Source organism: Scophthalmus maximus, chromosome 9 (genome assembly GCF_022379125.1).
Source record: "Scophthalmus maximus strain ysfricsl-2021 chromosome 9, ASM2237912v1, whole genome shotgun sequence".
Taxonomy (NCBI): domain Eukaryota; kingdom Metazoa; phylum Chordata; class Actinopteri; order Pleuronectiformes; family Scophthalmidae; genus Scophthalmus; species Scophthalmus maximus.
The window spans coordinates 16,225,180-16,240,140 of record NC_061523.1 but is presented as its reverse complement, the minus strand read 5'-3'; the positions used below and the strand labels follow the sequence as shown (position 1 = coordinate 16,240,140).

The following is a 14,961-nucleotide window of genomic DNA, read 5'->3' as shown; positions in this document are numbered from 1 at the left end:
GTGTGTGTGTGTGTGTGTGTGTGTGTGTGTGTGTGTGTGTGTGTGTGTGTGTGTGTGCGCGCTCTCAATTTGCAGAGCTGCTTGGGCAGTCAGTCTACAAAACAGTGTAATCCGCTGGAATACAATTCCCCTTGAGGGAGTTCGAGGGACAGTGCATGAGGGAAAGGCAACTAAAGACACGTGAAGCCTGTGAGCATTGACTTGGTTTTGCCATGATTTTCCCCTGAGTACACTGTTTGCAAATGAAAATACATGCAGTATAGGCAGACACTATCATAAAAAACGAAAACAGTAACACACAGTTGAAATAACCAATGGGTCTAACTGGCAATGGAAATAACAACGTGAGCTTTCCCAGAGGGAGAAGGATGAATGTCTCTTACAGATTAACGCCAGGATCAGTTCTATCGCAGCTAAAAAATCACTTTGTTGGGTGTCAATGGTGAGAGTGATGACGTGTCCTCGGGGCCAAAGACTCCCTGTCAGCCCATGATAAACAACACGCCACCAACGGACTGGGAGTCATCGATAACTGCCTGTCTGTTTTTTTTGTTGTTGTTGTTTTTTTTAAAACAGCGCCACTCATGTGTAGCGCTAAGAGGACTTCAAAAGACTGAATGTGGTTCATGTTTGGTGATGATGTGCTTTGCTCTGCTGTGGACACATTTGTGTACAATGCAGCTAAAACATTGAAAAGCTATCTAATGTAAAATCAGTGAACAGTACTGGGTCACACAATGTTCACTTATTAGTTTTGTTTTTAAGAGCAACCTAGTATATAATCATATTGTGCTTGTCACAGAGACCATTCAAGACACAACCCCCAGACCTACCTGCAGTAACAGACGGCCACCATTCGTCATCCTCTCTCTCTGATCTAGCCTTCATAGACCACAGAAACAAAGCTAAAGTCACAGGAAGCTCGTGGCATATCAGCTCAATTAGATACATCCTGTTGGCTCAGCTGTAGTTCTCAATTAAGTTGCAGCATTGCCGGGAAACCAAACGCTCCATTTGAATAAATACTAAGACCATTAGGAGGGCTGGGGAACCAGCTGGGAGCTTTTACAGTTGAGTAAGAGATTAGTCTCTCAGTTCTTGTGAAGAGAGTTTTTAAAATATAAAGACAAACAATGTTGAGGCACTAGCCAAGTAAAATGGCAACGTGTCCCCTCTGCTAATGCAGAAAGGTAAAGGTATAGGTTCAGAGTGAGTGTTAATGTTTTTGAAGATTACAGGTGCATAAACTGTCTACATAAGCAATAGTATGTTAAAAATTAGAAAAGGAAAACATCAGCTCTGTTTTGAGTGTTCTTCGATAGATTTTCAATAGTTGAGGTTCTGACCTGATTCCTCTGTTGGAGGCCACTTAGTTTTACCTTTCATCTCCGCTTTACTCTCAGATAAGATGGGGATCTACAATTGATTGATGTGTGTCTTGGCAGTGTCTTTAGTTTTCTGGTTTGGCGAATTAAAGGACAGGTTTTCATTGTTTCAAGTCTACAGTAAAACAATACGTGACATTGATTTGTTTAATTTTTTGCATATGTTCGTTTTTGCAATTACCATATCGTATTTTGTTCTGTCTGTACAGACTGTCAAAGAGATTGCTTCCTAAAGTGTTTCCATTTTAAGTAAGAAAAAAAAAATACACAGTCCTTACTCAAAGAGCTGTTTCCTTTAGGTGAACTAAAGCTCAAACACTGATCAGCCGAGATTTAAACAGATGACGTCAATGTGAGTAAGCCAAATTGAATAGGTATCTAATGCATTTCAAAACAGTCTTTTCATTACAAAGTTCAATGAGCAACATTACATTTCTTAACTGTCTAAAATTTGTCTCCTTTATCCAACACTTGTTAATTTGTGATGAACACATAAGCCTCAAAACACATCAGTCAGAGCTTATGGTCTGTGGTCTCATGAAGGTTTTGGGTATTGTTTTAGGGTCTATTTAAGAGGTTGTGCAAATCCTTAACCAAAAAAATTACATCCATATACTGAAAGATTTCTGCTGTTGTACTACTAGATCTTGGGGGAGATTTAAGACATTTTCCATGCCCCAGAGTAGCCTGAGTGTTTTTGATCAGCATATTCAGTTTGCTTGTATTGTCAAGTCTGATGTTCTGCCCCACCAGACTGCAACAATACTGCTCTCACAACAACAGTGGTAAAAGTTATGCAATATATATATATTTTTTTGAATTTATTAAAAATAAGTAAGGTTCCTTAGAAAATAAATACCTATTTGGCCCTTCCCCTTCGCACCTTGGCATTTTCCTTCCAGTTCAGTATGTTATTTCCCTCAATGTATGGCATTATTCAAAGAGTCTCATATTTACTCTGTGATTGTTGTGGTGGTAAACTACCAGTATTCTTCAAGTAAGAACACAATTGTAAGCATAAACAGAGTGTTTTCATGTTTTTATCTTTGCATTTGTTAAAGGCTTTTTTCTAGACCATTGGAGCTGTCGTATGATTTCTAAATCTATCTTACACATTGTTAATTTCTTTACTGTTCACCTTCCTCTTTACCTCAATGTGTTTTCCGTCTGACTCACTTGTTTAGCAGCAGCAGTCTTAGAAAGGCTCAGCAGCATCCATCTCAGTTATGCACAAGCAGCAGTAGGACGCTATAAAACTGCTGCTCAGTTGTTGAGCCAACTCTCGAGCCAGGAGTGCTGTTTTACCTCTAATAATGAGCTTATGTGGATTTGGCTGGTTACACTCACACTGGACAAGAATAAGAGTGTATTGATAAACAGACACATGCAGATAGACATGCACATTTGGAGCCAAGATAGAGGAGAGGCTGCTGGCGAGGAGCTGCTGTATTGGACTCGGTCTGCGGACAACAGGCTCGCCCAGACTGACACAAGGAGGGGCCAAGATGGCAGGGGATCCCCATTTCTAGTCTAACAGGACTGTGATAACAGAAACATTCAGTTTCTTTTGAATGGGCTCCAGCTGCATTGTCTTCAGTCAATAACATATGTATTGTTCTCTGAAATTAATCTCCCAATGAAAAACAAAAGTCTTGCATCACTTTAATCATGACTCCAGTGCCAGATGGAGAGAGGGGAAATCACTTTAGAAGTAGAAAAAAAAAGAAAAAGGACACTATCTGCATAGAAATAATATCAGCATTGTCATTTCCCTCTCATTTCTCTATAGTGGTTAGGCTAAATGGACTTTTAATGATCCCATTACTGTATATGGGTTTTTCCCTAAAATATGCAACTATGACACATCCTTGTCTAAATGATGCACAGCTGGCAGCCTCTCCTCAAAAAAATTGTACATAATACATAATGTATTTAGGAGCTGTGCCCCTTTCATATAGAAACAAATAGGTTATAGGAAAATGAGATGAAAGCTCTGGTGTGTTGCATGCAATGAAGATTTTTGATGAGCTGCATTCTTATGGTCGTATTTCTGTAGCTCTGAGAAGACTTGTAGTTGTGCTGCAGGGAGCTCTGGGCTCTGAATTATAGTGGAAAGGAACAGGCAACATCCACAGTCCATCCCTTTTAAAAGCATCGATGTGCAGGCTGAGTAGCTTTTTTCCTTTAACGTTATAGACGTCTCTGAATTTGCCTGCAACCAGGCAGGTCTAAATCACAGCTTTAGATTGAACTACTAAGAAACTAAGAAGTATATTTTTCTTTCTTCACATCATTCCTGTTTTCTTTTGAAAATGTCCGTAATGACAGGCATTAAAATCTCATTTCTGTGAAGCTTATGTCCACCACACATAATCAGGCTTGTACATAAGAAAAAAAACGACGTCTTCACTGTCAGTATCTCAAGTCAGAATAATTGCTGTTCTTGTATCCAGAAATTTCTTCTCCACAAATTAATTTACTGATGTCTGTCTAAACAAAGACCAAGGAGAGGCAGAGTGCTATCTCGATCCATGTTTTCCAGCGAGGGGGAATCCCTGCTGAAGTAACGGTATGATTGCCAGAGCTCTTTACGATCCAATAACTGCCTTTTAGGGAAGAGAAATTTAAAGGACGATGCAAGTGCTGCATGTAATGCACTTGAGGATGTTTCCCAGTTATTTGTATTATACATGGATGTAAAAGACTCATGCACGCACGCACACACTCTCCATCGGAGAAACCTTGAGTACTATAGCACACAGTTACACATTTCAGAAGTGATGAGGGTAACTAATTTTAATATTCTAATGGCGAGGCAGCCATGCCAAGAAAGAGGTATAGATTATAATGAACTCTCTACAGTGTTCTGTTGGCTCCTGGGGAGTAATTAGAGCTGAATAACGTTTTCCGGATCCAATCAACAAGAGGAGAAATACTAGCATTATGGATCAAATCTCCTCTGTGAAGACATTGGACATATTTTTCACAAGACAAGTCAAATCAATGAACAGTGCGAATTCAACTGCCATGTTGAAACTTACATGACACCAATTATGCCTGTGGAATCAGGACTGAGTGCTGTTTAGTTTCTCTACAACAATCAATGCTTGTGAGACTTACAAAAACTAACGCTATGGCTGCACAATGAAGACAAATCTTGCTAAATCCGGCTTTCCAATGTCCCAGGCTTTTCATGTAGAGTGGATGTGGATTAAAAAGCACCTTTTTCTTTAGCTAAAGATAAAATACACTCATAATGTTCATTTGTTTGGGAATAGATTGGAGAGGTTTAAGCTAGTGGAAAACATCCTCACAAATACTAAATACAAATACACACACACACACACACACACACACACACACACACACACACACACACACACACACACACACACACACACACACACCACAAACAAGTTAATGACACAGCTCAGTGGAGTGAAACCTTATGGCAGTGGCTATTTACCAGAAGCTTTGTGCTTGCTAAATAGTTGAAAAAGGTTTGGCTTTGAGCCAACTACATATCTAACAGACATTTTTCGGTCTGTATTTTTATTGATCTTTCAAACATGCAATGAAAAACATTATATTGTTATACTCTGAAGAATACAATATGCTTTTACGCAACCTCTGCATCCCTTATGCAAGGTTTCAGTGACTTTCCAGAGGCATTGTTTTGAAAATACAATTAATGCCAAAACCCAGACAAAAATGCAGAATATACTTGGTGTTACCTTCGCTAAGTAGCCTTTTTTTGTTTTTCCCTCATCACTAATCTTTTGTCTTCATCTGTGCATTTTCCAAATTTTATTTCAGTCTGGTAAATAGCACGTAATTCATATCCAGTAGTGTCTTAATGTGAGGATGTGCTGAATTGTAGCAAGTAACTATTGCAGGGATTTAAGTGGTTACTTTTGGTACAAAGAGCTTGTAAACTTCAATGATAGTGTGATAAATATTTCCACCCCAAGAGCCCTGAACTCTCCATTTTACATTCACTTACACAGAGCAGTCTAGACGAGACTAAACCGGAGCCTCAATGACTCATACTAATTCAAATATGACCAACCAGGAAATTAATAACACCACTTCAAAGGCACCGCGTGAGATATGTGGACATCACTTAGCTCAGGACCTAAAAATATACCTACTGACCTGAAAACCTATCATGAATGTGCAAATTAGTATAACATTCTACATTTTTCCAATTCAGAAGAAATATTCACTGCATTATTACTTTCCCTCTCCCTCGTGTGTTTTTTTGGTCTTGAATAGAAATGAAGAGGGGCAACAGGAGAACAGCATAGTAAAGTAAAATACATATTAATTGGTTCTTCCTCTCCCACACATTGATGCTGATGGATGAGTATATTTTCACTGGTGCATTCTGCTTCACCCACACATGTGCACTCTTTTTCGCACTACTCATTTCTCTCTCTCTCTCTCTCTCTCTCTCTCTCTCTCTCTCTCTCTTTTTCTTTATGTATATTCTCTGCTCTTCTGTCATATCCAAACTGATGCACATACACCAAAATCATATGTGATGCAACTCGGTCAATGCTCTAAAAGCCACTCAGATTAATTCCAGCAAAGAAAATGCATAACATACACATACATTTATAATTAAGTATGCCTTAGAATTTGTCAATAATCTGAATGAACTATGCATATGAGTCATATGAATGCTTTTTATTATGTGACAAACATTCAGCCCCCTTTCACTCGCATTTCCATTCATGCTGTAATGTACTTCTGCAGACACGTGTAGAATAATCAGAGACATTCAGATGGCAGCAGCAGCAGCAGCAACACTCCATCCCCCCAACCCAGAACACGTCATCTGTTGTCTCTCCACTGTTGATTGGGAATCTCCCTCCAACACTGACCTGCTATTGGTTCATTAAATGTGTGGTTTCAAGGCAGCACTGTGCCATAGCAGCAATCCATGCAAGACAGCAACTGTTAAGCAGTCAGCTACACATTCAATTCAATTCCCCCTCTAATTTAGCTGAAACTGAAAGCTCTGCAACTGATCCCCCAACTGCACTCCTCCAATTCCACACACCTACAAGATATACTGTATTTCATATGCAGGTTGGTGTTTAGCAGAGCTGTTTACTAGTATAGATGATATAGTGTAGAAAGCAAAGTATGTCTTTTTTTTATTTTAAGTAAAAAATCTACCTCTATTGTGAAATACACTCACCTTTTTAATACAATTAGTAAGTAGTGTAGGGACGGAGTGACTAGTTAAGAGTGTGGTCTCCCTGCTTGCAGAGAACTACATGACTCTCAAAGCAACGTGCACACAAAGGGTTTCTTACAAGTATGGGGAAAGTATGGAGGTTGTGACTACACACTGAAGTGGGATGTCTCCAGTGCTGCTGATGGAGAGAGGGACGGAGAGCAAGGTAAAGAGTGCTGCATACAGTTTTACAATGAAGCTACACCACAAAACAAGAGTAAAAGACCTTTATGTAGTAATGACTGTTAAAAAAAAATCTTGGTCATTATAAAACTGTTGCAGGGCAGATTAGATTATGGCTGGCCGCCACAGTTTAAGGAACTAATGGAAAACACTGAGGGGGCATCAGGGGCGTTGATAAGCAAAGTTTCACATACACAACTGAAACACTCTCACTCAAACAAGTGGATAAATTGTATGCTCCTATTTTGATCACAGTTGTGTACCTTGAAGGAAGATGGTGTCAGATTTCACATTTTTTGGAGGACCAAATGATTTAAATCCCTAAATTTGTGAATATTCTCTTTGTTGTCTTGAAATACAATGGGTGCAATCTGATATTTAAATTGGATGGGCAGTGATACGATCTGCCTATTAATTACCACGTTAAGTGGACACAACAAAAAAGGACCTAAGATAGAACCTTGTGGTACACCACAAGACATTGTGCACATTATAACACAATTAATTACAGCAGCTGAGAAACCGTCAGAGAGGTAGAGCAAGAGGAAGTCTCTCACTTTAGAGTATAAGATCAGCATGGTGAAAAGGTTCACTCACAATCCATCAGGACAAAAATAGATGACTGTCCTGCAGCATTGCATTAAGATGTCACTGAAGACTGCCAACAGCTGTTTCAGTGAAGTGTAACAGACAGAAGCAAGACTGAAACATATTGTGTCTAGAAATAGGCCACCACTTCCACTGCGCTTTCTCTCCGCCTTTGCCAGTAGAACCCCTCTTTATTAAATTATTATTACAGCGTGCTGCATGTGCTTAATTACTGACAGCAAAGCTCATATCATTAAAATCACTCACTGGGAGCTGTGGACTGCCGGGGAGCCATGTTAAATACAGCACATGATTGTGTGTTTGTGTGTGTGTGTGTGTGTGTGTGTGTGTGTGTGTGTGTGTTGGAAGTAGTTTAAAGAGTATGTTTTATGTCAATTATTTCTGTATATTTCCCCACAGGCATGCTTAGCTAGGGCAACCCCCATGGATGTGTTGTCAAACAATTGCTAGCTCTCATTATAATGTAATTATAGGCAGAACATACAGTAAAATGTTGCTGTGATTATGTTGTCATTATTTTGGTCTCACAAATACTACATTGAATGAGATTGTTACATGTTTATTTTCAGTTGATGTTGGAAATTTTAAATAGATTTCGCAAGAATATAACATTTCTGTGAACAGGAGCAATTGATTACTCTTATAATGTGAATAACAGGTAAAATATGGGTTTGTATGAACTGCAATTGTTTATTAAAATGTCAAATAAAACTCATCAGTTTTTATTAAAAAAATATTAATTGCAGTCTTATTATATCTTAAAACAAACTAGGTAAATGTTGACAGAATAATTATTGATATAATGTTAATGGATAATAACTTTTTCAGTCCTTGAAAAAGGAAGTCAGAGCATAACTTGAACAAGAGTATAGTTTGAGTAGAGAAGTTCAGAACTGAGCTAGAGGTCTGGAACACTGCCTGAGTTACAACGGACATGAGGGTATTGACACTCTGGAAATGGTTTGATTGTTGGTGCTGGGCTGAACTATAAATACTGAATCAGTAATTTAATACAGTGATTGAGTGTGCAGTATTTTACTTTCTACATGATATTACACACACACACACACACACACACACACTTTGATTGTGTTGGGATGCAATGAAGTTAGTTTGATTGGCTATCAAGTATTTTATTTATGGTGTCAGTGGTGCATACCTCAGCTGATTGCTTTTTGTCCTGCAAATATCTTGTTATTGTGGTCTTTGCTAAGATCTAATGATCATGATTGTGTTTGTCATTGAAGGGATAAGTTCTTTCAACCAAATCCTTTCACTTCTTGGATTGGATTGAGAGCTCCGCGAAAGAGCAGAGCTTCTTTTACCAAATCTGACTTTAAAGCCATTTGCAATTCCTTGACATTAAGTGTCTCTGAGTGAACTAATGCATGGTGAGAGCGAGCACATTAACCCTATTCATTAATGCATTTGTGTGTTTGTGTGTACGAGAGAGTGAACTCGGGGGAAAGGGAAAGAGAGACCAGAGGGCCAGTTTTCCTTCAGCGTTCATCACATTACTGCCTAAGTATGTTATAGATAATTTGTCAGAAGCTAGATCATTAGGTTTTCTTGGCTGTCCTTGAGCTTGTTTCTATCAATCACCATTAAATGTGCCTACTGAGACCTTTACCACACTGAACAATCTTTACAAATTTGACTATGAGGATTGGCTGTCCACAGTGGAAGTGTGTCTACATGCCCTCTGGGTGCACATCCAACCGGCATGTCAGTCTTTTCAGCAATGGGATGGTGGCATTTGGGAGGAAGACGAACAGAAACATTGTTTGGCCTGTGACTGAATTATCCGATATGTCACTGCTCGGCCTGCTCACACAATCCTTGAACTTTTTATTGACGGCAAATTATATCAGAAATTGATGCCGCTCTTTCATCAGGCTTCGGAATATTTTGTGTCTGAGTGGGCAGAGTGAGTTGTTCATTTATACAAATAATATACATTTGAAATTTGCCACTTCACCTTTTCCACGTTTCTTCCAGTTGCTATATATCTACCAGAGATCCAGCATTGTCTTTGCATACATCTGGACTAGAAGGTCAGCCATAGTCACCAGGACCCCAGTGCACACATACATACATTACACTTACTGATGTGTATAGGTAGCCCTCACTGTTCATAGCCAGATAGAGTTTGGTCTGCACCCCCTGGATGGCCACCACTCGCAGCCCCACTGGAATAAGGTTGAATACGGCTGAAAGAGATGGACAACAGAAACTAAGTATACTGTAAACATGGCACATTGTCATCTCCATGCAATACACTCTTAAAAAAAAAAGAAAGAAAATAAGGCAATGAATAAAACAAACGTTCATATATTATTCGGCTACTATAGCTAAAGATGTATGGACAGAGCAGCTTGTGGTAACATAGCAGATACATAAATAAATATATGCAGAACATGAGTAAGTTTGTTGATCAGAAACAAATTAACACTGCTGTTTAACTCTTTGCATTGTTCCAATGCACAAACCTTAAAGTGGACAAATGTAACTGAAACAAGTCATACACTTGTGTGTGTGTGTGTGTGTGTGTGTGTGTGTGTGTGTGTGTGTGTGTGTGTTTCTCATAACAGCCTGGCAGGCAACGCGCTGGCTGAATAGAGGAAAGCACATGAGCGTCCACCTGAAAGTCGTGCTTCTGTTCCCAAAAATTAAAACTTCTCGCCTATTGTTCTGACTACTGTTGGACATACTCCCAAACATTGATGCCTTCACCAGTTCTGTTTTTTTTTTTGCTTTATGCTTTTGATAGTACCAAACACAGCAAATAATGCAGGACATCACAACATTCATCTCAAGTTTCCGTCTTGATTATAAAGGCACACTATCACAGTGAGATTGAGACATGTGAGAGGAGAAATTAAACTTACATCAGTTAAGCTGTGAGTCAGTGTGTCTTGAGTATAGGTCCTCTTGTCAACCACTTAGTAGAACCCTATCTGAAGACTCCTTTGAGCAAAGAGCACTACAAGGCTTTTAAATGGGCTAATTCATCATAGATGCATAATGTATTTAATTAGACTGTCTGCCTTTCACTCTCTATCTTTCTGCTGCTCTCAGTCTTATGTCCCGAATGAGAGGTTTGAAATAATGTAGTGGTCGGTGTAAACCAACAATAACAACAAAAGAATGTAAAAATGGACAGATAAATATCCCACGAGTCTCTGCCAGTCCTGTAGGAATGGAACACAAGTTGAATCATGCGTTGGCTAAGCTCATATAACATATATATCCAAAGCAGACATCGCAAACATACAGTCCTGTGGTATAATAATCAAAAACAAGAGTTCCTAATGTTCGCTCATGTTTTCATTACATAATCAGAACTCCTGTCCTTTTTCCACTGCTGACAGGAAAAGGACTGATGCTGTTCAGTTTTTTTTCCGAGATACAGTACGGTTGGGGTACTTTTCTAACTAACTTTAGCTCACATTAAAATAGCACCATTTCTTTTCAAACACATAGTTATGAACAGTCATATAATAGTTCAGCAATCACAAGATTGGTCAAAAAAAGATATTTGGTGGTGCCTGCTTTGGCAGCTGTGTACAGCAGGTGCCACAAGTAAAATGTATGTCTCAAACAGATACAACCTCAATATCTGCAGTATTTTCAGATGAACTGTACAGTAATCTCATGCATCCGTTAAATTGACAAAACAATGATGGATCTGGTTGCCAGATTTACATTTATTTTAGTCAACTAGAGACAGATGAACAACCTTCTCAACCTTTTATATAAACTATACTAAGTGTAGAGTGTGCACATGATTACTTGAATAGTTCACAACAAATCACCTCGAACATTTCCTTATCAAATGTCTCATACTACAGGAGTGGTCGCACAAAAGAAAGCAGGAAGTCACAGCAACAAGACAACACCATTTTAGCACAAATTCTTCTAGAGAGGCAGAAGGAGTTTGTGATACTATTTGTTCCGGCTGTATTTATTCATTTTGATGAATGTCCTTCCAAGTTTTGCTACTTCTTGGAACATTTTTCAGTTCTGCAGTGCAGAGGCTAATCGATTTCTTGCCAGAAAAAAAAGTAAGTTCATACTTACAGGTTACAGATGGCAAACCTTCTCCACAACTATTGTTTGGATTGATCCATCCGGGCTTTGCAGTATATGGAGCCACAGAGGACGGGATAGTGTTTTCATAAGAAACCTCTCCCCACTACTATGGCAAACCGACATGATTTGCAGACTTATTAAAAACTAAATTGAATGCATTTGGATTTTTGTAAATACATTTTGTATATTTTTTTCTTCTATGTTTTATAGTGTTTGATTCGATGATCTGAGCAGTTCTTATCTTTATGATTAAACCCTTCTCAAGCTGCATCACTCACTGAGATTACTCCCACCAAGAGGCACACACACTTCTGTAGACCTCTTCATTTCAGAAGGATTACCAGCCGGTGCACTGATGGAGATTTTGAAGAGGGGGAAACTCAATTACTTCCTGGCACCTATAAACACCTGAGCACACTGAAGAGGGTGACGGTGCTGCCACCCACTCACAGACTTTCCTGGTGCAGAGAAGCACGTGGAACAAGAAGAGGGGGCGAAGGCCCGAGGGACAGACTCGCCAGCTGTCGCCATGTCTCAGTCGCACCCACTAACTAGCCTACGTATCCTGACCAATTCAGTGTGACAATCAACCTGAAGTAATATTCACCTTTTAAACATTTATCCAATCTGTTTTCATTCTGGGCGCAGCATGCTTTCAATTAGAGTAGCCTGAATATATCCTGAATGTGACAGCATGACAAAGTGTTGGAGCTAAAAAGTAAGCTGCTGTGACAACATAACACAGCACTTCCGTGGTCTGATGTTTAACTGCAGTGGCTCTTTGCTTAAGGAAAACTGGGTTACTTAAAGAAAATGCAAGGCTGAATTACTAGGTAAATAATGTAAGACTATGTAGCACAAAAGCATTGATTTGACTGCATAGAATCTAATGTGTTTTATACAGAAGAAGAATCTTTCATTTCTTTGCCTAATTCTGGAATCCAACATAGCAGAAATCTTGCCTCAGATGGAGAATTTAATTAATGGAAATGCAAACTTGCAAGTCTATTTATGAAGCGAAACGTCCAGGCAAAGTCTGAGAATGGCCTGCAATTTAAGCATTGAAACAGTACCCTCCTTTGGAGATTCCAATTTTGGAAGAGACCCAGTGGGTTTGCTCCGTTGTGATGTAATACAAGAAAATGTCTGACAATGTATAAAATGGGACGGAATCGACAGGGATTTATGAGACTTATATTTGTTATCTCTGAAATTGTTTGCCCTCCTAATGAAAACTTCAATGACGCAGCCAAATGGCCAAAGTCTTCTCATCAAGCCACAGTAGCAAAGACCAAGTTGTGTGTGTGTGTGTGTGTGTGTGTGTGTGTGTGTGTGTGTGTGTGTGTGTGTGTGTGTGTGTGTGTGTGTGTGTGTGTGTGTGTGTGTGTGTGTGTGTGTGTGTGTGTGTGTGTGTGTGTGTGTGTGTGTGTGTGTGTGTGTGTGTGTGTGTGTGTGTGTGTGTGTGTGTGTGTGTGTGTGTGTGTGTGTGTGTGCGCGTGCGCGTGCGCGCGCGTGCACGCATTTGAGTAGGTCCTCTCCCACCATCACAAGACACCAGAAGCTCCAAGAGGACTGTGCTCTCCGTCACCATGGAGACAAGTGCACCCAGCGCCTAACAACGCTATTTTTGGAGCAGTGCAAAGAGCTTCACTCTTTTTCCTCTTCCTCTACAGCAGTACTCTTAAATTTTTCTCTTCAAAAACTATTTTAGTGCCAATGTGGGACAGTTGTTTTGTTTCGAAATGGATTTAGTTTTCAGCTTTGACGTAAGACTGGCCAAATGAATGATTGATACACATCCTCTAGTGTTTTCCTTGTGTTCCTGTCTGTGTCCCCCTGCCTCTTCCCCTTGGTTGTGTGTGTGTGTGTGTGTGTGTGTGTGTGTGTGTGTGTGTGTGTGTGTGTGTGTGTGTGTGTGTGTGTGTGTGTGTGTGTGTGTGTGTGTGTGTGTGTGTGTGTGTGTGTGTGTGTGTGTGTGTGTGTGTGTGTGTGTGTGTGTGTGTGTGTGTGTCTGAGATGTTGTCATCTAGTTTGCTTTGTCTTATTCAGGGGTTAGGGTTGTGCTCGTGTTATTTAGGAAACACATTTTAAATAAATGTGTTTTTCTGCTTAGACACCATCCCATTTGCACAGAGCAGATATTTATAAGTAGGATCCACACTTCACCAAGGGACTAATTGAATATATAGGTACTAATTCAGAGGCTCCGAAAGTGTTTCCATCCGCTTAGCGTTGGGATTACACACTAAGTACTACATCAAAGCTTTCTCAGGGTGCCATGCAGATACCGTTTTTCACTCGGCAACAGCGTTTTGTAATGAGGTCAAAGTTGATTTAAGGCAGCTAACTAACAACTGCACTGGTCTAATCTTTAAGAGCATGAAGTGTTCACCGCATTGTCCAATTATAAGGCGATTCATTTCTGCTGCATTGTTACCAGACGAGTGGCTGCGCTGCTAATCTTCGAGTGATCTCCGCTCTTATCTGTCTATTGGAAAACAAAGTGCTGGTGGGTGTGATGGCAATGAGAGGGCTGCATCAATACATCGTATGAGATAAAATGGGCTTTTTCACAACCGAGGCAGTTAGTAGGAGAGTAAAAAGCCAATCATCATTTGTGCTCAGGTGACTACAGAATGACAAAGATAAAATTAAATTGCTAAGCTGTACTGCAGCTTTTCGCGTTGCATACATAATCAAACCCAAAGAAAAAAAGCTACACTGCCTCTTAATCAGTGGGTGCAAAGCATAAATCCGATGCTGAAGTTACTGTGGCTGACTGAAATTATACTCTTCAAGGAATCAGTTTGGTCCTGCGGGATGGGGGGGTCTGCATGTCATCATGTTAATTATATCAGCTGCAGTACACCCTAAGTAAACTCGACCAGGTAGATGCGTTAGCCTAAATGTATTATTAATAACCATGAAAAGCATTATTTTCATCAAATAACCTATTTATTGGACCAAACCTATTGAAATATGTCACTTCTGTTATGTATACATCTTAAAGCAGACTAGTGATCTTAACAGTTTTACATTATATGCTGTGTTGGCTGTGATGTGCAAACTGCTGTTTGAGAATTTACACTCAACTTTCCTGTCATCTGTTGTAACAAAATGCAGCCACACCGACAACTTCTTTGACATGGTGATGGATTAGTTTGTAGCCGACCCCCAAGTAAATGTTCAGTGAACAGTCAAATATTCAGTCTCTGTAGCTTGGGCAGATTCAAACTTTTGAAAACTTCCCCTTTTTTTTTACAGATACTGTTCCGCTGCTGAAACCAAAATGGATAATCCTGGAAGTCTATTGTTGTAGTGCTTTTGTCCTTATGCATGTACCAACAGTAATTGTCCGACCAATGAGAATATGGTGAGACAAGAGCAACAGTTGACCAGTGGAATGGGAGACAGCAGCACCAATAGCTAATGCCAGGTCATCATTGT

At 39.7% G+C, this 14,961-nt stretch overlaps 2 protein-coding genes across 8 annotated transcripts in view; one reads left to right on the top strand and one right to left on the bottom strand.

Annotated features, from left to right (window-relative positions):
* Positions 1-14,961, top strand: part of f9a (coagulation factor IXa) — a 109,276-nt gene that overhangs the window by 20,577 nt on the left and 73,738 nt on the right. The gene's annotated exons all lie outside the window — the stretch shown is intronic.
* fgf13a (fibroblast growth factor 13a) overlaps positions 1-14,961 on the bottom strand; it is an 81,466-nt gene that overhangs the window by 5,796 nt on the left and 60,709 nt on the right. For all 7 annotated transcript variants that reach the window (XM_035649391.2, XM_035649390.2, XM_035649394.2 and 4 more), the window contains one exon: positions 9,529-9,632. In XM_035649391.2, coding sequence (XP_035505284.1) covers positions 9,529-9,632 — 104 coding nt within the window. The remainder of the gene's footprint in view (positions 1-9,528; positions 9,633-14,961) is intronic.